We start from the raw sequence: 22210 nt of genomic DNA on the forward strand, positions 1-22210 counted from the left end.
AAGAGCGGCATTGGAAACCAGAGAGCACAGCTTCTAAAGGTGAATGCACAGAGAATGAATGGGGGATGGCAGAAGGGTTAGCACTCTTTCTTCAACATTTTGGACACGAAAGTTGGGCCATGTTCTGTACTTCTCACCCATTACTCCTCTGCCTCTTCATAGTTGTTGAAATTAGGAGTAGATGATTTTGGGAGCAATATATAACAAACTTATAGATTGGGAAAAAGTGAATTACAAGGATCTTTTTCATCTCAAGGGTTCTGAGTGACAGTATAGACAACTCAAGCTTCACTCTCGTCCTTTTGATGTCACCCAGAACACCTTTGAGTAAAACATCCTCATAAGGATAAGTTTCTTACCTGTAATCCTAGTTCTCTTCCAGGGGTATCCTCATCAAAGTCATAAGCACTGAATATTCCTGCCCACGTGCAGGGACCCCAGAAACAATATATATGTAAATCACATATTAACAGCCCCACATATGTGTATGCACATATATCATTTTTTCTCACACCAATGCAGCCCCAAAACTGAGGCTAAACAATGTAATTACTCATACATGCACTGAATTTAGCAAGGAAATAAAAAACACAGATCAAATAGCCCTTGAACTTTGTGTTTTAATGAGTAAAAACACTCATAACTCCTGAAAATTGCTAATACATAGACATTGTTAGCCATAGGCTGCATTGAAAAGCAATAGCATAGAAGATGAAAGCATTTTCAACAAAAACTGGCACCGTGCCTTTAAGGCAGCTATGACCCCTGGGTTCCCATCATGCCTCAGGGGTGACAGTTAGGTCAGTTGTTCTTTGTATAACCCTGATGTCAGGGCTCAACCATAAGCCAGAAACACACAAATCTCATTTACCTGGGGAGGCGGGTGGGTTGCTTATGACTTTGATGAGGATACCCCTGGAAGAGAACTAGGATTACAGGTAAGTCACTTATCCTTCTCTTCCAGGGGATCCTCATCAATAGTCATAAGCACTGAATAGAATAGCAAGCCCATCAACCACCTGCAGGTATATGAGAAATACATGACCCAACCAAAACAGGCATAACAGCCAAGAAAACTCCGCCGTTAAACAGATTCCGCAAAGAGGCCTGGCCTACCTGGGTATCTGCTCTAGTGTCAGAATCAAGACAGTAATGTCTGGTAAATGTATAGACGGACCTCCAGGTCGCCGCCTTACAGATCTCAGACATGGGCACATTTTGGAGAAAAGCAGCAGTCGCAGCTCTACCTCTGGTGGAATGTGCCTTGGGAGAAAACCCTAGAGTGTTCTGCGCCAACTGGTAGGCAAGCTTGATACACAAAACCATCCATCTTGCAATAGAACGTTTCGAGGCTGCACAACCTGGTCTGATCGATCCATAGTTTACAAATAGTTGATCAGACTTACGTATAGACTTGGACCTATCCAGATAGAATTTTAATACCCTTTTCAGGTCCAAAGAATGTAAAGCCCTCTCAGCTGGAGTAGAGGGATTGGGAAAGAAGGTGGGCAGAGAAATGGTTTGATTTACATGAAAATCTGACACCACCTTAGGAAGAAAAGAGGGATGTGTCCTCAGTACTACTCTATTCAAGTGAAACACAGTATAGGGTTCCTTAGAACAGAGGGCTTGAATTTCGCTCACCCTACGAGCAGACGTGATTGCTACCAAAAAAGCAGCTTTCCAGGAAATATGCTGCAAAGTAGCTTTATGAATGGGCTAAAAAGGGGGGCCCATTAATTTTGATAGCACCAGGTTCAGCTCCCAGGGCGGAGAAGGAGAGCGCACTGGAGGGTCCACTTTTTTCAACCCTTGCAGGAAGTCCTTTACAGCTGGCAGCTGGAAAAAAGAAGGTTGTGAAGGTGATCGCCTTTAAGCTGTTATAGCAGCTAAATGCACCTTAATAGAATTAAACTTTAGACCTGCTTTAGCAAGATATAATAAATAAGGAAGAACGACTTCTTCCTGACCCTTAATAGGATGATGACCATTCTGCATACACCACACATAGAAGCGCTTCCATTTAAAGGCATAAGAATGTCTTGTGGAAGGACGTCTAGCTTCCTTCAGGATGGACATGCAGTCCTGAGGCAATCTTAGATTGCCGTATTGTATGACCTCAGGAGCCATGCTGCCAAGCACAGTGACAGAAGGTTGGGATGATGAATCCTCCCGTTCATTTTGGATAACAAGTCCGGTCTGCATGGCAGTCTCTTGTGAGGAGTCACTGACAGGTGAAGCAGGTCCGTGTACCACCATTGTCTTGGCCTGTCGGGCAATGAGGATCATTGTTGTGCACGAGTGTGTCAGCTTGCTTACCACCTTCGGGATCAACGGAAGGGGTGGAAAGAGGTACACAAATTCCCCTGACCAGGCTATTAAAAGGGCATTCCCTTTCGATCCTGGACGGTAAAATCTTGAGGCGAAGTCTCGGCATTTGGTGTTTTCGTCGTCCGCGAACAAATCTATGGTGGGATGACCCCAAGACTGGAAGATGCCTCCCACTACCTCGTCTTTGAAAACCCAGTCTTCTCTGTCTTCGAAGTGCCGACTTAGCGCATCCGCCCTCCCATTCTGTTCTCCTGGGAGGTGGACTGCTGTGACTGACAACTTGCGAGCCAGAAGGTAATGCCAGATGCGCTGGGCTTCCAATGAAAGAGTCCGTGAGCGTGTTCCCCCCTGCTTGTTCAAGTAGTACATCGTGGTGGTGTTGTCCGTTTGTACTAATACTGAGGTTTCTTGAATCGAGGGCAGGAACGCTTTGAAAGCTAGGTGGACTGCTCTCAACTCCAACATGTTGATGTGGTAAGTACATTCCTTGGTGGATCACAGACCTTGCACCTGGAGAAGACCCATGTGCGCCCCCCAGCCTTGCAGAGAAGCGTCGGTGATCAACGTGTGTGCAGGAGGTTGATGGAACAGAACTCCCACCTGCATATTCTGCTTCTTTGTCCACCACGGAATGGAGGCTCGAGCGGTTTCTGACAGAGTAATCTGGTCGTCCCAGCGAGCTGACTGTTGGTCCCACTTGTCCTCCCGATCCTGCTGAAGAGGACGCATCCAAAGCCTGGCATCCGGGACCAGAAAATGCAAGACGCCATCGACCCTAGAAGGAGGCAGTTTTTTTCACTTTCTGAACCTTGTTGCGAAGAAGCAGCTGACACTTCTGAGTTAAAGAACACAGTCTCTCCTCCACTTTTCCTACCCGGAGTCTAGCAGAGCTCCTAGGAAGTGAATCTTCTAGGTGGGCTGAGAGACTGACTTGCTGAAGTTGACATGTAATCCCAACCGCTGACAGAGTTCGATGCAGGTCTGGAATTGATTTCTTACACTGCCTGGAGAAGGACCTTTCAATAGCCAATCGTTCAGAAATGGGTACACAAAGACCCCCCTGCGGCGTAGTGCGGCTGTTACTACTGCAACACACTTTGTGAACACTCGGGGAGCTGACTTCAACCCAAAAGGAAGGACCTTGAACTGGTAGTGAGAGGTCCCCACCCGGAACCGCAGGAATCGTCTGTGTTTGTGGTGTATTGGTAGGTGAAAGTAGGCATCTTGTAGGTCCAGCGAACACATCCAATCTCCCCTCCTGAGATGTGGATATATTTGATAAAGCGCCAGCATGCAAAACCTTTCTTTCTTGATATGCAGGTTGAGTGCTCTCAAGTCCAGGATGGGTCTGTATTCTGCCTTTTGGACCTTTTTTTTGCCCAGGAAATATCGGGAGTACACTACTTACCCCCTTTGAGCGATTGGCACCCTCTCGATGGCTGACTTCTCGAGGAGGATAGCTACTTCCTTTTTCAAAAGGTTTAGCTGATGATTTGATGTTGTCATTGGAGGAACGGGTGGAGGCAGGTGTTTGAAACGAAGACAGTATCCCTTCTGAATTGTAGTCAACACCCATTGGTCTTGCGTGATGCTTTGCCACTCTGTCATATGATGCGCGACGCTTCCCCCCACTGGAGTGGTCAACGGCGCTGGGGGAAGGAAGGACTCATTGCCTGGACTGGGACTTGTTGGAATTATTGCCTTGGCGCTGATTTCCACCTCCTCTGGATTTGCGCTTGCCTCTGAACTGAGACTTCTGCTGCCCCTGCTGGTCCTGACCCTTCTGCCAGTGAGGGGTTTGAACCCTCTGTTTAGAAGAGCCCTTATTGTAGGAGCGATACTTCCTCCGAAATTCTGTCTTCTTCTTCTCAAGCCCTACGGCTTTAAGAGTGTCCAACTCTGACTTCATTCGCTCATTTCCTCGTCAGTACTTGCCCCAAACAAAGATGTCCCTGGAAAAGGCAAGTTCCGGATTCTAGCCTGAGCCTCTGGTTTTAACGCTGTAAGGCGCAGCCAGGAGGATCTTCTGGCAGATACCCCATGCGCATAGCCATGCGCTGCGAGGGTAGCGCCGTCCGCTGCGGCGCCGATGATCTGATTGGAGACCTGACTGCCCTCCAAGAGAATCTCCTCAAAATCCTTTCGGTCGTCTTGCGGGAGTTTTTCGACAAAACGCTGCGGAGAATCCCACAGGGATCTGTCATAAAGCCCCAGGAGGGCTTCCGCATTCGAGACCTTGACAAATGATTTTAGATTTTCTCGCCGCCGCTATAGTCACCGAGTCTGGTGGTGGATCGGCCCTGAGGAAAAGAGAGTCCCCTTCTGGAGAGCTGTACTTTTTGAGAATCCTCGCTGGGCCGGCCTTGATCGTCGCTGGAGTGAGGAATACCTCCATCACAGGTTCTATAATCCCGGGTACCAAAGGTAACAGAGGCTTGGGTGCAGATCTGTGATGCAACGTTTCAAAGATCACCGAGGTTTTGACTTGAGGAGTTGTCATGGGCACCCCCAGTTGCAGAGCACCTCTGCCTAAAATGTCTTGAAAAGTGAAAATATCGTCTATTAGCGATATTCTCGATGGCGGACTGTCCGTCAAGGTCGGAGAATAATCTCTATGAGAGCGGGTCGGGGAAGACGAAGAAGTAGTTGGAGATATGTGTTCCCGTCTCCTGCTCCTAGACCTTGACCTTCGTCTACTGGTGCGCACCTGGGAGCGTGATCGTTCTCTGGGCTGCAAAACTTGCCTGTCTTGATCCGCTTGCAACCTGCCCGCTGTTTCCTTGTCTGAAGCCCAGTGATGAAGAGGCCTATTCCATCTTGGAGATAGCCTGATGGGAGGCGACTTCTGTGTGTGCTCTGCCGGGGGTGGTAAATCCGCCTGCTCATGCCGCGAAAGTGCAGGAGAATGCCTTGACCTCTCTCTGTCAGAGGAATAGATTACCACATCTGGCGATCTATTACGGTGAGAAGTACGAGAGCCTGAAGAGGATGATGACAGGCTAACTGGAGACGTGTTTCCTCTTGAAGGGTGCTTAAAAGGAGATCTTGTGTGGCTCAGAGAAGCACGATCCTCTGATACTCTCTTTCTTTTAGTCCCCTGGCTCATAGTTACTGGAGAATGTTCTATCAATCTAGACCTTCTCCCTGAGAAGGATTCTCCTTCCGCAGCTGAAGCCGACCTTGGAGACCTCTGTTGTGACCGAGGCCTATGACCTGGCGACGGAGCTGGCAAACTCGACGTTGTGGTAAGCTTAGACGCTGTGAATTGGGACTGCGCCGAGGGTTGATGAACTCCCTCCGGAGTCTTGTGTCCCGAAGACGGCCTCCTCTGGGAACGTGAGGGTGAGACTTGTCTCGACGACAGATGCGTTGACGTCGAACGTCGGTGGTGCGATGTCGATGGAGATCTTCTCGACGTCGAGCGCCGGTGACTGGGCGACGACGGAGGTTGCCTCGACGTCGAGCGTCGATGACCGGATGCCGAGGGAGGATGCCTCGACTTCGAACGCCGATGACTGGGGGTCGACGGAGGAAGCTGCGACGTCAAAGACTGATGATGAGGCTTCGACGACGGCTGTCTCGACGTCGAGCTCCTATGCTCAAACGGAGACCTCTCTCTCGACGCTGCACGTCGCCCTGTTGACGGCAGCAGAGGTACCTTGTCTCTTGAAGCTGAGGTCTTCGTCGTCGAAGGAAGGTGACTCGTCTTCGCCATCGCCATCTTTGACGCCGATCCCAACGCCGAAGGAGAACAAGTTGGGACTTCTCTCGACGTCAACCGCGTCTTTCATTTTTTCTGTCTCTTAGGAGACCTACCTCTCTCAGAGAGTCCATAAATTCTTATCCTCGCTCTGTCTTTGAGAGCTCTTCTGGACAAAGTCTTGCAGTGTTCACAGGTATCTGCAGAGTGTGTCTCATGGAGACAGAGGATACACACAGGATGTGTATCAGTCTTGGCCTTATTCTTCCCACAGGAAGGGCAGTTGTCAAAAAGAGAAGGTATTTTGACAAAAAATTATCCTCTTTTGAAGCTCAAAAAAGGTAGAACTAACTCTCTAAGGTTGAAAACCTTCGAGTGAAAGCACAAATTGAAGAAAAACACCAATAATTTTTGACAGAAAGTCAAAAAAGGTGGGAGCTGTTAAACCAGGGTCCTGACAGAAGGAGCCGGAAATAACAACTGACCTAACTGTCACCCCTGAGGCATGATGGGAACCCAGGGGTCATGGCTGCCTTAAAGGCGACGGTGCCAGTTTTTGATGAAAATGCCTTCATTTTCTATGCTATTGCTTTTCAATGCAGCCTGTGGCTAACAATGTCTATGTATTAGCAATTTTCAGGAGTTATGAGTGTTTTTACTCATTAAAACACAAAGTTCAAGGGCTATTTGATCTAATGTGTTTTTTATTTCCTTGCTAATTTCAGTGCATGTATGAGTAATTACATTGTTTAGCCTCAGTTTTGGGGCTGCATTGGTGTGAGAAAAAATTTATATATGTGCATACACATATGTGGGGCTGTTTATATGTGATTTAAATATATATTTTTATATTGTTTCCGGGGTCCCCGCACGTGGGCGGGAATATTCAGTGCTTATGACTATTGATGAGGATCCCCTGGAAGAGAACTCAGTTATACATCTATAATTCTATATATTATACAACTTTAGTAATGTTTAACATACAAGGAATCAACTCATGACATCCTACATACCTCTCTCAAATCATTATCCAAACCAAGGTGTTCCGAATGCTGTCTGTGGCGATCCTTTCTGCGCTGTGCTGTGGCACTTCTACTCACCCAGCGGCTGTAATACAACCGTACAACTTATTTACAGGGCATACCTTTCAGGGTCTTGATTTTTATTACATTACAAAAAATCCATATTTATGTTATACATATCTATATGTGTATATATATATATATATATATACACACACACACACATACATATTGATATATTTGTATATATATATTCATTAGTGACTAGAGATCTGTTCAAACATTTATTTATGTAATTTTGTATCAATATAATTGGTTATATACTTTTAATAGTTAATAGCAGAGACTACAAGACTTGAAGTAAGATTTTAGTTTATCTACGTGTGCCTCACAAGCAGCAATTAACTGTTTATAAGCTTGGCATAAAGTGGAAGACAGCAGTATACAGGTGTGCATTCAAAACGATTACGCGCTAAGACCCGAGAAACAGAACAGATTTTGATTGCGTTTTATCATTAGTATTATTCGCTGCCTCATCTACGTTCAGCAATACTTAGCTACATCTTTTTGACAATAGTAAGATAAACGGTCTGGAGAGGAAAATAAAAATAAACCGACAATTGTTACTCTTTAATATTGCAAACGTGCAAATACACCTATAGAGTTATATTTTTCATTTTAATTGTCATGTACGAAAAGGTCACTTACAACAATGGAGGTCAGCACTAGTTTCTTCCGGATTTCCGCATATATGGAGTACTACAGAAAGCTTTACATGTTTGAAGCTCTGCACGGTCTGTGGAGACAAAGGCTTTAGCTTGCCTAATGACATCATAGTATTGGTGGAAACACAGAGCCCAAAGAGGCAGATGAGATAGCTTCGAAACTGCCTGGAGGGTCGGGCGCTGTAAGGCACAGCCGATAACCCATGTGATATCATCAGAAGTGACATCACCAGGAGTGATGTAAGAATCACATGTATTAGGTCACTACTACTCTACTACTTAGTTTGAGTTAATAGTCTCATAAATCAGACTTAGATGCTGCAGCTTACTCTTCACAAAGAAGCTGGAAGTCCAGTCATTTCTCGCGGTCTCTCTCTGATTACGTCCTAGGACTGATACCTATGCTCTCTACATGCTTTTTTCTCTTCCTGCGTCCACACTTTCTGGGGTACTGTGCCTACTTTCTTTCATCCCTTGCTCTACTTGTGGACAGGTGCATGTTGTCGCTTAGGGATGAAGTTTAACTCACTGAAGCCTCTAGTGACTTAGGGCATCATTATGATGCCGGTGGGACTGCCACCAACAGGCAGACAGTGGCAGTCCCCGTCGGGGCGGCGGTCAGACAGTAATACCTACAATAGAGGCAGTGCACAGGCACTGCTGTAGGAATTACGATGTCCCTTTCCAACAGCCTGGTGATTATGGGCTCTGTAGGTCAGGTATTGGTGTCAAGCAGGCACATACATTATGACACCACTAAACTGACCTGACGTTTCAGCCACAGATACTATTGTAAATGTGTATGTTTAAGACCATACCTACAATGGAAGTAGCAAACCTTCGAGTATCAGGCTGTCAAAACTACAAGTATCAGGCTAAAAACCCAGGACAGACATAAAATATCATTCAAGACAGCGGGTGTTTGGCAGGTATGTGAGTTGGTACCAACTGAAATACTTTGAAATCAGGTCATAAACTCGAATTAAGGGAGGATGCCCACTTTTGATAAAACCCAGCGAAGACGCAAACTTCTCACTTATGAATGCAAAGGGCAGGCGCATAGCAGTCTACTATCTTGCTCTGCATAGCTGACAGGTTAAGAGACAGTACTGTGAAAACTGGTATCACAACACAAAGAAAAGCTTTTTCTCAGGACCGTCGAAGAGACTGCACAAGCTACATTAAGTTTACAAGGAGGGATTGCTATCCAGGACAGGCTGAAAGACAACACCACATTGAATGACACCAGATCACAAGGAGATACTGTAACCCAAGAGAGGTTGAGAGACTGCACAATGATAAAACAAGGAGGGACTGCTCACCAGGTTAGGCCCAGGGACTGTTTAATCTTACAAATTTTATTAGAACCTGAAGATGAATTTAGCAAATACTGAGTGAACTCCAGTAAATGCAATTGGATTATGACAAAATAGCCAGACAGAGACAGGAGCAAGTCTTGTAAAATCGGTCTACGCAAAAATAAGTCACTAAGTAGGACTAGTCTTCTGCTTTGTCAAGACTTCCACCCAAAGTATTGGAATTTAATCATATAAGGATATAAGGCATGCTTCTACTTTTACATTTTAGCGTGTATTGCAGCATTATCACTTGTGCCTTTGGAAGGCTTTAAAACACTCACTTACTTGTTATTGGTAGGTCCTGTAGCCAGTACATCAGACTGTAATTTAGGAAAGAACCCTTGTTCGTATTTTCCTTGCCCTATCTTCATATCAAGCAGGTGTGGGTGTATAGCAGTATGGTCGATCTTCAGTAAACGCTGCTCCATTGACTGTGCTGAAAAGAATATTCATCTTTATTAAAACATACATGAGCTTCCAACACGCAGATCCCATACAGTTCCAGACATCCCAAAATGCAAGCTTTTCAGTAAAGACTATCCTGAGCTGAGGATTAAAGCGTGAACTGGAAAAGAACTTAATATACACAACGTTTGGGCACAGAAAACAATAAGTCAGTTAATTTGGATGACCACTTCATTACACATTCTCCGTTGAGCAGTCGTTGCATGTAGCTAAAAGAAGGCCACATCTGTGTACAAATATCAGAAAATCTTAGGAAACCTTTTACCATTTTTGTGGGGATTTAAATTTTTTTTTAAAACAAGGTAATTTCAGTGTCAAAATTAACAAGAAAGCTACGTCGAACTTCACTCAATGGGAAACAAGCTAATTGAAATATAAAGGGCTTCAGCCGATATTGATATCAAGTTCTCAATGTCCTTCATACATCTATCCTCACACCTCTCAGACGCTTCACTGCGTCCTCATGTTAGGGTATCTGCATCCTCACACAACTTGTACATTGGCCAAACTCTCATGCTCTCACGCTTTGCTATTGATCAAAATTGTGTATCCTGAAATGGCAGTGTAATTAGAATAGTGGAAGATGTTTCGCTGGTGTGGGATCATGGGTGTGGAATCAGTTTCCGAGTTTGCTTAAAGTTGATCCCACCTTTTATTTCAAGAAGGATTCGAGAAGATGCTATCTCAGTCTTGAAAAGGTTTAATTTCTGCTGTGAATATATTTCTATGGTTATCTGTGTACTGCTTTTATCTCTTTTGCTGTATATATCATTTTGGATTTGTGTTGTGAAGATTACACCTTGGCAATGTGTTTGGGCTGGAAATTTACAAGCAGACAACAAATGTCCCCAGCACAATTTTCATGTTTGTATATATCAAAGTACACATGATGTTTAAAAAATGTAATTATATATGTTATGATTACTAGGTGAGTGGATTAACTATAAAGACTTACTACGCAGGCGGATCACTGCGGAGCAGTACTTAAAAAGAACCATAATAGTCAGTGCCTGCTCTGTTGCTAGATATATTTTGTCACTAGTTGCCACTGAATCCTCGCCCAAAGAATTCCTTCATACTTTTAGATCTTTTTACAAGCAATGAAATCACGAGATAAGAATTACAGGTATCTCTAAAATCAGCAGGAAACAAACAAATTATTGTTTCAGATAAAATGTTGTGCTCTAAACCTTGTCTGCCTACCTGTGGCTGACCTCGAGCACTCAGCTAGCATCATGCTGCTCATCTCTATAGTAACATAAGGCATTGGGTTACATAGTGCTGCATGTAGAGTACACGTCAATGACGACTTTAAAACACGCAAGCGACTAGAGTCCTCTCAAACATTACAAATAGCTCCTCGCTGTTTATCATATTGCATTTGTTATACTGGTATCTGATGCTTTTATTATATGCTTCTCTCCCTGAAAGTTTTAAAAGATATTACTGTTTATACACAATAAACGTCCAAATGGCATTATGTAACATCTGCGGCATTGTGAATACTTCAGATACCCAACAAACAGCAACTTTTCCTTTCATCCTAGACACAAACACCACCAACTAGCCACTATGTTTTGTAGGCAACAGTCTCGTGTAAAATAATAGAGCTTTTCTGGCACTTAGTAGTTTTCAACAGTAGTTCTTATTGCACAATACTAATTTAATGATCATCTCTAAAACGTACCCTCACACTGTCTTCCATGGCGGCCCTATTAACTGCAAAAATAAATGGACAGATTTTGAACATACCAGATTCCTTTAAAGATGTGCTCTTTTGATAGATGGATGTCCGCAAGGCCGGGCCCCTTACATTATACATTTTAATTTTCTCAATCCGACAATCAAACACCCTAAGCAGAGGGTCCTTGTCTTCCCACTGGGACATTATTTTGTTATCTATGAATGTGGCAAACATCTGGGTCTCGATGAAGCGCGAGAGGAACGGGAGGTAAGGTTCGGGCTGATCTGACAGGAAGGAGGCCTGCAAAGAGACAGAAATCCGAGCAATTAAGTAGAGGCGACAGGCAGGCTGGCATGTTACACACTGAGAATGCAGAGAGGGATTATAACTTCCATGACGGTCTTACAAGACAGCAAATTGCTTTTTTTCCAAGAGGCACGACACTTTTTTTGCGAATACAATTTTCTAAACCAACAGTGTTACAAGGCATTGCCTATTTCTTTGACTGTAAAAAAAATGGAAATAGTAATAAACTCCCTCGCTAAAGGTCATGAAAGTGACATGTTAATTAGCAGTAGCAAAGCATGTTTGTAGAATCTGCTGACATTGGCTAGACCGATATACAGAAGACTAACATCAACATTTGTGCTTGTTTCGCCGTCCCCTGTCCTGTTTCCCGCCTCCCTCGCCGCCCCCGCTTCCCGCCACCACTTTCGACCCCGCCCCTTTTTTCCTTGTGTTCCCTCCCCGCTCCCGCCTCCCAGCTGACCCGCCCACCCGCGCACTTGGCCTTAAATGGCGACCGTGCGGCACAGGTAAGTGTGACCCACTTGTGGGACACCCCCGCGCCGCACGGCCACCAGCTGCTGCGTGTGCCCCTCCGCTGTGCGCTGCCTCGCTGCCTGTTTTGACTTCATTTGTGCTTGCTTTGGTTTCTCTTGTCTTTGCCCGTGTTTTGCGTTCTACTTGTAATTTGTGCTTGTATTTTTGTCTCCCCTAGTCTTTTTGGCCCGTGTTTAGCGTCTTTATCTGGAATTTGTGCTTGTTTCGCCGTCCCCTGTCCTGTTTCCCGCCTCCCTCGCCGCCCCCGCTTCCCGCCACCACTTTCGACCCCGCCCCTTTTTTCCTTGTGTTCCCTCCCCGCTCCCGCCTCCCAGCTGACCCGCCCACCCGCGCACTTGGCCTTAAATGGCGACCGTGCGAACGCGCAGCGTTGACGCGCAGCGGGCGCGCCGATTGTGCGCCGAAGGCGCGCCAAAGGTAAGCCCGTCTGCGCCCGTCCGCGCCTGGACCGCGCCCAGTGCCAGGACCCCTGGCCCCCACCGACGGAAGCCGACCCGACGAACCTACAGCGCCGCCGACCTCATCGCACTCAACACCGGCCACATCCCAGGATGTCACCGAGCCGCCCCGAAGCACACCCACGGACCCTTCAGCTGCCACGCCTGCAAGTTCACCTGCATCCGGACCTTCCCTGCACCCGCCAAGCCGAACTCCAGCAGCACCCACCTCAAGTGTATCCTGCTCAACACCCGCTCCGTCCACAGACACGCCGTAGAACTCTGGAACCTGCTCGACACCACCGCCCCCGACGTTGCCTTCATCACCGAGACCTGGATGAACGCCTCCTCAGCCCCAGACATCGCCATCGCCATCCCAGAGGGCTACAAGATCACCCGGAGGGACCGCGACAACCAGACCGGAGGAGGCATCGCCATCATCCACAGAGACACCATCCGCATCACTACCAACACCGATGACACCCTCACCACCGCTGAACACCTGCACTTCCAGATCCACACCAACCCGAAGACCACCCTCAGAGGCACCCTGATCTACCGACCCCCGGGACCACGCACACGATTCAGCGAGGACATCGCCGACTTCGTCAGCCCGCACGCTCTCCCCTCCGCCGACTACATCCTCCTGGGGGACCTCAACTTCCACCTGGAGAACAACAACGACCGCAACACCATCAGCCTGCTCGACAACCTCGACAACCTCGGACTCAAGCAACTGGTGACCACCCCCACCCACCTCGCCGGACACACACTCGACGCCGTCTTCTCATCCAGCAAAGACGTCACCTTCAGCCACGCAACAGGACTCCACTGGACGGACCACAGCTGCGTCCACTTCACCTTCAGAAGAACGACGATCCACCACCACCAGCAACAGGTTGCTCGAAGAAGCTGGAACAAGATCACAGCCGACCAGCTCACCTCGTCCCTGAGCCAGCACCCTCCCGCCAACTCAGCGAACCCCAGCCAGGCCGCCGACAACCTCACGAAATGGATCAACGACTGCGCGGACGAACTCGCCCCTCTGAGAACCCCACCCAGCAGATCCTGCAGCAGAAAAACACCATGGTTCACCGACGAACTCAAGAGCTCCAAGAAGAACTGTCGAGCCCTCGAGAAAGCCTGGAGAAGGGAACCAACGACGGACAACATGACCACCCTCAAGCTCGCCACCCGGAAACACCACCAACTGATCCGCGCCACCAAGAAAAATGCATACAAGGACCGGCTGGACAACAACGCACACAACTGCAAGGAACTCTTCAACATCGTGAAAGAGCTATCCAACCCCAACGCCGGAAACAATGACATCACCCCGTCGCAAGAACTCTGCAACTCCCTCGCGTCCTACTTCCACAACAAGATCACGGACATACACAACAGCTTCAACAACCAACCAACGCAAGCCACAACCGCAACGACGCCACCCACCACCACCCTCCGCACCTGGACCCCGATCAGCACCGAAGACACCATCCGCACCATGAACTCCATCCATTCCGGATCTCCGACTGACCCCTGCCCTCACCACGTCTTCAACAAAGCCGACGCTGTCCTCGCACCCCACCTGCGGGACATCATCAACACCTCCTTCGACTCCGCCACCTTCCCTGAGAGCTGGAAGCACGCCGAACTCAGCGCTCTCCTCAAGAAACCCACAGCAGACCCCACCGACCTCAAGAACTACCGTCCCATCTCGCTCCTCCCGTTCCCGGCCAAAGTCATCGAGAAGACCGCCAACAAACAGCTGGCCGCCTTCCTCGAGACGAATGGATCCCTCGACCCCTCACAGTCCGGCTTCCGAGCGAACCACAGCACCGAGACCGCCCTCATCGCCGCCACCGACGACCTTCGAACTCTGATGGACAACGGAGAAACAGCGGCCCTCATCCTCCTGGACCTCTCCGCGGCTTTCGACACTGTCTGCCACCGCACCCTAGTACAGCGCCTCAGCAACATCGGAATCCAGGAGAAGGCACTGGAATGGATCACCTCCTTCCTCGACGGAAGAACACAAAGAGTCCGCCTACCACCGTACAAGTCAGAGGCCACCAAAGTCATCTGCGGCGTCCCTCAAGGATCCTCACTGAGCCCCACCCTCTTCAACGTCTACATGAGCCCCCTCGCGACCATCGCACGCCAACACAACCTCAACATAATCTCCTACGCTGACGACACCCAGCTGATCCTCTCCCTGACCAACGACCCCGCCACCGCCAGAGCCAACCTGCACGAAGGGATGAGAGACGTAGCCGAATGGATGACGACCAGCCGCCTGAAACTGAACTCAGACAAGACGGAGGTCCTCATCCTGGGCTCCACACCCTCCGCCTGGGACGACTCCTGGTGGCCCCCCGCCCTGGGCACCGCACCCAAACCGACGGACCACGCACGCAACCTGGGCTTCATCCTGGACTCCTCCCTCTCCATGACCAGACAAGTCAACGCCGTCTCCTCGTCATGCTTCAACATCCTGCGCATGCTACGTAAGATCTTCCGGTGGATCCCCACCGAGACGAGGAAGACGGTCACCCAAGCCCTCGTCACCAGCCGACTGGACTACGGCAACGCCCTCTACGCCGGAACCACTGCCAAACTCCAGAAGAGACTCCAGCGGATCCAGAACGCCTCGGCGAGACTCATCCTCGACATCCCCCGACGCAGCCACATCTCCGGACACCTGAGAGATCTGCACTGGCTCCCGGTCAACAAGAGAATCACCTTCCGTCTCCTCACCCACGCGCACAAAGCCCTACACGACCAAGGCCCGAGCTACCTCAACAACCGGATCAACTTCTACACTCCCAAGCGCCTCCTCAGATCAACCAACCACGCCCTCGCCGCCGTCCCCCGCATCCGAAGAGCGACAACAGGAGGAAGATCCTTCTCCTACCTGGCCGCCAAGACCTGGAACTCACTTCCGACCAATCTGCGCCTGACCCAAGACCACCTCTCCTTCAGGAAGAAGCTCAAGACCTGGCTGTTCGAGCAGTAGCGGCACCCCCCCCCTCCCAGCGCCTTGAGACCCTACGGGTGAGTAGTGCGCTCTACAAATGACCTGATTGATTGATTGATTGAACAAAAAATACAAATATGCCTATTTCTAATGATTAACATCCAAACTTGCTTTGAATGGCAATCCTTCAGATCCTAATAAATATGTAAGGCTGGCAAAGGACAAAAAACATACTGGAAGTGAGCGTCCCAAGTGTGGAACAAGGAGCCAATAATACATAATTGCCCAGTTCCCACTGTGTTTATGATGGGCACTTCCCATGCACCATGCCTTTACACCCTTGATAAATGAGTTGGGCACTTGATCTATCGCACAATGTTTAATACATATTTTTCTGTGCGGCTTTAGTTAAGGGGTGTACTTGTTGGCAATTTGAAACCAGGCAAATCAATTCTACCCACATTTCATAAGCAGCCACATATTATGTGGCTTCCACGGACTATCAGAAACTACTCATTCGAATGATTCCTCGAACAAAGGGTTTGAGAGTATGGATGAGAGAGAGGTGCATGTGTGGATACAGAGAACTACGTTTGCATCCGGAAAGATAAACCCGACGAGGCTAGACTGATGTATGTCCCCTCAGTTGCTCAGGACTCCCACTTCAGCTCACTAATGAAAATGATAAGAACACCACACCATAAGCTAAGTTACTCAAAAGCGACAAATACTGCTGCAAATCCAAACATTATTAGGACAAAGAGGAAAGGAGGAAATTTGAAGGGTAGCAAACGCTTGCTGCTTTACTTTGTCAAAGTTCTGCATCTGTTCTCGGTTTGTCAACCATGACTCCATGTCTTGGGTTCCTTGAATAACAAAGGCCTCGTAATCTTGAAACATCTGTATGAACCGATTTGCAAACACCTCCCGAATATGAACGCTAAGTTTACAGTCCTTCAGCTCTCTTTGTTGACCCTGCAGTCTGGAGTCCTTTTCCTTCTCATCCAACTGTGCGGTTATTGACATCTTCTCCATCACCACTCCTGTCCTCTTTGCAAGTGCCTGCAGCCGAGCAATTGTTTCGTTCCCTTTCAATAAATCATACATAGTGATGTTATTACTAGGAACATTGCCATTCTTGTTATCATTTGCCAACTCATCCAAAACCAGATCCTTCAGCTTTGATGCACTCTCACTGCAATGCAAGTTGCTTTCAGGAGGTATTCCAAACTGCAGAAGAACTTCAGAAATCTCCTGGATGAACTCCAACTTGTTGGGAAATTGAGGGAATTCCTCTGGAAGTTCAATGAAATGGTTGTCAATATCCACAAAGCATAGATTAGCCTGTTGGAAAACACATAGAAACAGCATATTATTTACAGTGGATTCAACCTCCATGCATTTTGTGTGTTGCACGAATTGTTGTTTCTGTTGCATGCTAGAAAAACAATAAAAGTAAAAGAATAATTGAATCAAATTTGTATGTGTATTAGGTGTTCTTATCATCATGCAAGGATAACCATACAACAGCTCACCACAAAGTGTACCAGATAGGTTTTATAGTTATCAGTCATGTGACTTTAAATCAGTTTTATGTGTGGCACCAGTGAGGGTCCATTAAGGAGTAAAGATTCACTCCAGAGGCTCTACTTTATGTCAAAAATAAACAAACAGTGAGCAACCCAATCAACCATTGAGGGCTTGGGTAATTAGATAAGAGGGTAAATGTGCTCTCAAGGGAATTTATTTAGGTAAAATTTAGTTAATTGCAAACTTCCTTAGTAGGATTAACCAATATATCCCATGTGAATTCAAATCATCAACATTAAATCAACCAACAAAAAATATATATATAACACATGAAACACAAAGGACGAACACAAAGGTGCAATGAAAAAGAGATTTATCAAATTCAATGGTCAAAACTATAATATACAGGTAAGGTTCATTCAAGAATGTTTAGGTTTTAGAGGTACAGAGACAAATTAATTGAAACAAAGACTCAACAAAACCTAAATACACCTATCTAAAATCAATATGAAATAAAGCAAGATATAGATGAGGTGAAAGTCGACGTTTCGGTCTCTTAGAATTTGAATTTGATAAATCTCTTTTTCATTGCACCTTTGTGTTCGTCCTTTGTGTTTCATGTGTTATATATATATTTTTTGTTGGTTGATTTAATGTTGATGATTTGAATTCACATGGGATATATTGGTTAATCCTACTAAGGAAGTTTGCAATTAACTAAATTTTACCTAAATAAATTCCCTTGAGAGCACATTTACCTACTTTATGTCAGACTGCCCCAGTCCATTATCTATAGGATGCCAGAAACTTAACTCCTACCGACAGAAAGCATCATCATAATGGCAATAATGAAATCCAAGTACGCTATTTTACAACAAGTAAACAAAGTAACATACAGAAGAGTGATGGCATAATCTTAGACTAGACATGTCATTTGACAGCATTGGATATATTTTGTATCAATTTATGGCATCAATTAAGCCAGGTCAAAACTCTGTGTAAAACCCTTTAAAAGTGAGAAACCCAACTGAAGCATAAAACCACGCTGAGACCCTACAATATCAACTGCTTGCCTATCACATCTATGAAGGAAATATGCTTTACCATGTAGTCACTACCACAAGGCGCCTTTACAACGCAGTCACTACCCCGACTGTGATGTTACTACGTGTTCCTTTACCCGGCAAGTCATTATAACCACTTGCTTCAGGGGTACGTTGTTGGACTGGTGTTGGATTTTAAGTCCAACACATTCCCTCCTGTTGCGTAGACTGCAGTTGGAATAGTAAATTATACTATTCCAAAGTACAGATCCCCCATACCAAGTCACTGTAACAACTTGCGTGGTAGAGGAATGTGTGGTAACGTTGCAGTTGGGGGTAGAGACAGTGTTGTAAATGCATGCAGTGTTCCATCAGACAACCCATCTTTGGTGACCTCCAGAAATTGACCTTTAACTGAGCAGCAAATTAAGGGTTGCACTGCAGCAAAGATTAAGCACCACACTACTGGATTTACTGGACATTAATCTACCTTTCCATTATGTTTTTTTATCGGTTAATAGTAGTTCATATTCACAAAAAATTAACATAGCATGTGATGCAAGGTCTGGCTGCACCTGAACACTTGGTAAACACAATAGGCACAGACAAGAATCCCAACACAGCCTCACAAAGCTCTAACAGACTGCTTCTTCCTCTCCCAGTCTCTCTTAATTATTTCCACCTGCCTCCATAGGCTGGCACTCTGCAATATAGAACAGTGTGCATCTGTGCACTGAACCCGCAGGCAGCAGTACAATGTGTGATACGGTTGCTCTCAACATCTGGCATTGTCTGGAATATGCATATTGCAATCCATAAGACAGTTTCTTTTTGTGCAGTAGCTAAGAGGCAAGGCTGTGTTTGATGAATTCGTGTGTTTCTGGCTAATCACTGGACCCCTCCTGAGGCGACAAGCCGGGAGGTAGATTGTTTCATAAACTGTTTGCGTGCTAAATTGCTGAATACGAGCATTTTAAACGGCGAATTTTAAAACATTTATTTTTTACTATTGCACTTACTAGAATTCTGCCCTCACCAGACCTTGACCCTGCACATAGACGGTAACAGCCGATTTGTGGGCTGAACACCGAGTCCAGGGCAATTCATTCCTAGACGGCAGACATCTTAGGTGGGAGGCGTGAGCTTTAACAGCGCTCTAGCCTTCCCTACATAAGGAAACGGCAATCCTCCGCGATAGCGGACGCGATTTGTGGACGCACCCTCGTCAGCGCCGGAGTCATGCCTGAGTCAGCCCGTCTGCGCCCGTCCGCGCCTCGGACGAGCCCGACGGCCATGGCTCAGATTCCTTTGCCTCCCAGATGCCTTCCACAGGTATCTATTAGTAGAGCTATAAATGGACCCACAATAACCCCACGTCCTATTAAATATAGCTCTAAGCAATTACTAGCTCTGAAAACCCCTAGACAACCGCTCTGCTGTCCTTTTGATTTAGACAGAGAGAATAATATTTGCCACAACTGCATTCTTGCATCAAATTCTGTTGGGATAAAAAAAACTGGAGGATAGAATCATTAAAAAACGTACTAATTCTGGTTATGGACTATTTACATTTCTCAGCTTGAACTGTCGCTCCCTACCAAAACACAGAAATATTTAACCTATTATTAGATGAGGCTCCCGACGCCTTGTTTGTGACTGAAACGTGGCTTCAGGCAAGCTCCGGACCTGATGTTGCCATGGCTCCCTGATTCTTATGCGATTATACGCTTGGACAGGATAAATAAACTAGGAGGAGGCATAGCCATAATTTCCAAAAAAATGTATAACTGATTTCAAAAAACTCCCATGTGCCGGATGCGAAGGTGCCATTTTTAAAATTATACTGGCCCCTAATTTCGCTTTCTCAGGAGCACTCATATATCGGCCACCTGGTGCGACTTCACACTGGTTGACCAATATGTCAGAACTTATTGGCCCCTTAGTAATGAAGGCTGCTAACTTTACTATCATTGGTTATTTGAATCTACACCTGGACAATGATCATTGTATAAATGCCACCGAACTTATTGCAGATCTCGCGTCTCTCAACCTAAATTTGAAGAAATCTGGCCCCACGCATATCGCTGGTCATCTATTAGACCCTATTTTTTCCAACATTGCTACACATCTTTTGGTAGTGTGTTAGTTTTATTTTATATTCTTTCTTAGTTTCTATAGAGTAAGACTTCCTCCACGGACGTTCAGCGTTTTTACATTTAGTTTTTTCTTGCTTTAGACTGAATTCGATGTCTGAAGTTTCCAGACTGTAAACTGTTTTGTTGTAACATACAGTGCCCGCGTGCAATCTTGTAAGCAGCCATCCGATCAGGATTAGACTAGAATGTAGAGTGGGACTACAACTCCCACAAGGCCTGGGCAGTCATGTGACACGACCTGATGATCACGTGTCCGCTTTTTAAGATGGCTACTCGGTTTGCCGAGTGACTCCTGGAATTGATTTGGAGTGCACTTGGGAGCGAGTTATTCCTCAACATTCAGAAAACCTAGGTAAGCGTCAAGCCAGGCAAACGCTAAGAAATGTAATAATGATGGGCCACCCCGTAATAGAGAGCAGTGGGCTGACATGTAGTGTGCTTGTCACTTTAGGATCAAAAAACGAACTTAAACAGACTGCAGGTCAGAGCAACGGGGGAGCTGCACGGAAATAATCCGAGCGTGAACAATAAGGTAGGCACTTGGTTTTGCCACCCGCTCTAACCGCCCTCCCTCACACTCATTTGAATAGTGGAGTCATTCTTTTTTTTAAAAACCCTTCTTGTAGGCGCAAAACGACGTGTCCACCGCCGGCTGGCGGGTGGGGATTAGTCTTTTGTCTAACGGACGGCTGATTTGAATATACACCAAGCAAAGGTCCAGACTACTGATTTTAAGGTAATTTTCAAGACTGCCTTTTGGCCTCTTAGGTGCAGGCCGTCCTGACCACTATAAGGCTGTAATTTAAATTGTTGTAATTTTTTTGAAAAACAACAACAATTGACTGAATAAGATCCTTTGAAAATCTGGAAACCCGCTGCCAACTCGAAAATACAGGTACATATTTTCGATATGAGTTATGGTAAAGGGCAATGCTTTTAGGGGATGAAAATGAGGAATAGAAGAACTTACTCATTTTCTTTGTACATAACTTTCAGATAATTAAAACGAGAAAGCCCTGATGAGAACTTGCCAAATGATCGAGCAAGTTCGAAACGCGTCTGCATTCATATGTTTATGTACACTAAATGATTGGATGTTATTTTGTTATATGTCCTTTTGTCAAAATTTTTTTGTTAAATGTGTTTGAACTAAATGTTTTTTGTATATATTGTATGCACGTAGTGTTTTTCTCATACAATCAATGTTTGAAATTAATGAGATTTATATAAAAAGTAAATGGTTTAAATAAATAAGACCAAACAAATCATAACAAAGATTTTGGTTTGTTGCTTTAATCAAAATAGCTATTAAAACCGCAGGGCCGGCAATTCTTTGTTCACAAATTACTCTATGGTCCAGCTGACCCTGTGTCCCGGGACCTAACTCCTCAATTTTCGTTAAATTGGATAAAATCATTGCTAGAAAATAGAACGTTTCAAGTCTATTCACAATCTGTCTGCTCCGATACCCTTACCTTCAAACACGGAGTACCACAAGGCTCAATTTTAAGCCCGTTACTTTTTAATTTGTACATGAGTCCACTTGCAAAAGTAGTTGAAGAGACTGGCTTGCTGATGTTCTCCTACGCTGATGATTCTCAGCTTCTTTTCTCCCTCCCCTCGTCGGAAAGTAATGATCCCTCCACATTAAATCTAGGACTGGAAAAATTGCAGGGTGGATGCAAAAAAACTTCCTGAAATTAAACGGTGATAAAACCGAGTTAATTGTCCTGGGGAAAAATAAAGAACTTTGGGGATCCCAACATTGGCCATCAGAAATGGGTACTCCCCCGATTCCATCCACACAGGCCCGTAATCTAGGTTTCATTGTGGACGACTCGCTGAATATGCACCAGCAAGCTGTGAAAACATCGGCCACTTGTTTTGCTATTCTCAAATGGCTATAAAAAAAAATATGCTGGATGCTACCAGAACGCAC

The 22210-nt window shown here is 46.0% G+C and overlaps 1 protein-coding gene across 4 annotated transcripts in view; it reads right to left on the minus strand.

Annotated features, from left to right (window-relative positions):
• The window catches only part of DENND5B (DENN domain containing 5B), a 578042-nt gene that overhangs the window by 284038 nt on the left and 271794 nt on the right, over window positions 1-22210 (minus strand). For all 4 annotated transcript variants that reach the window (XM_078673773.1, XM_078673772.1, XM_078673775.1 and 1 more), the window contains 4 exons: window positions 16350-16886; window positions 11354-11585; window positions 9422-9572; window positions 7045-7138 (listed from right to left, as the gene is read on the minus strand). In XM_078673773.1, coding sequence (XP_078529899.1) covers window positions 7045-7138; window positions 9422-9572; window positions 11354-11585; window positions 16350-16886 — 1014 coding nt within the window. The remainder of the gene's footprint in view (window positions 1-7044; window positions 7139-9421; window positions 9573-11353; window positions 11586-16349; window positions 16887-22210) is intronic.

This window comes from Lissotriton helveticus, chromosome 1_1 (assembly GCF_964261635.1).
Source record: "Lissotriton helveticus chromosome 1_1, aLisHel1.1, whole genome shotgun sequence".
Lineage (NCBI taxonomy): Eukaryota > Metazoa > Chordata > Amphibia > Caudata > Salamandridae > Lissotriton > Lissotriton helveticus.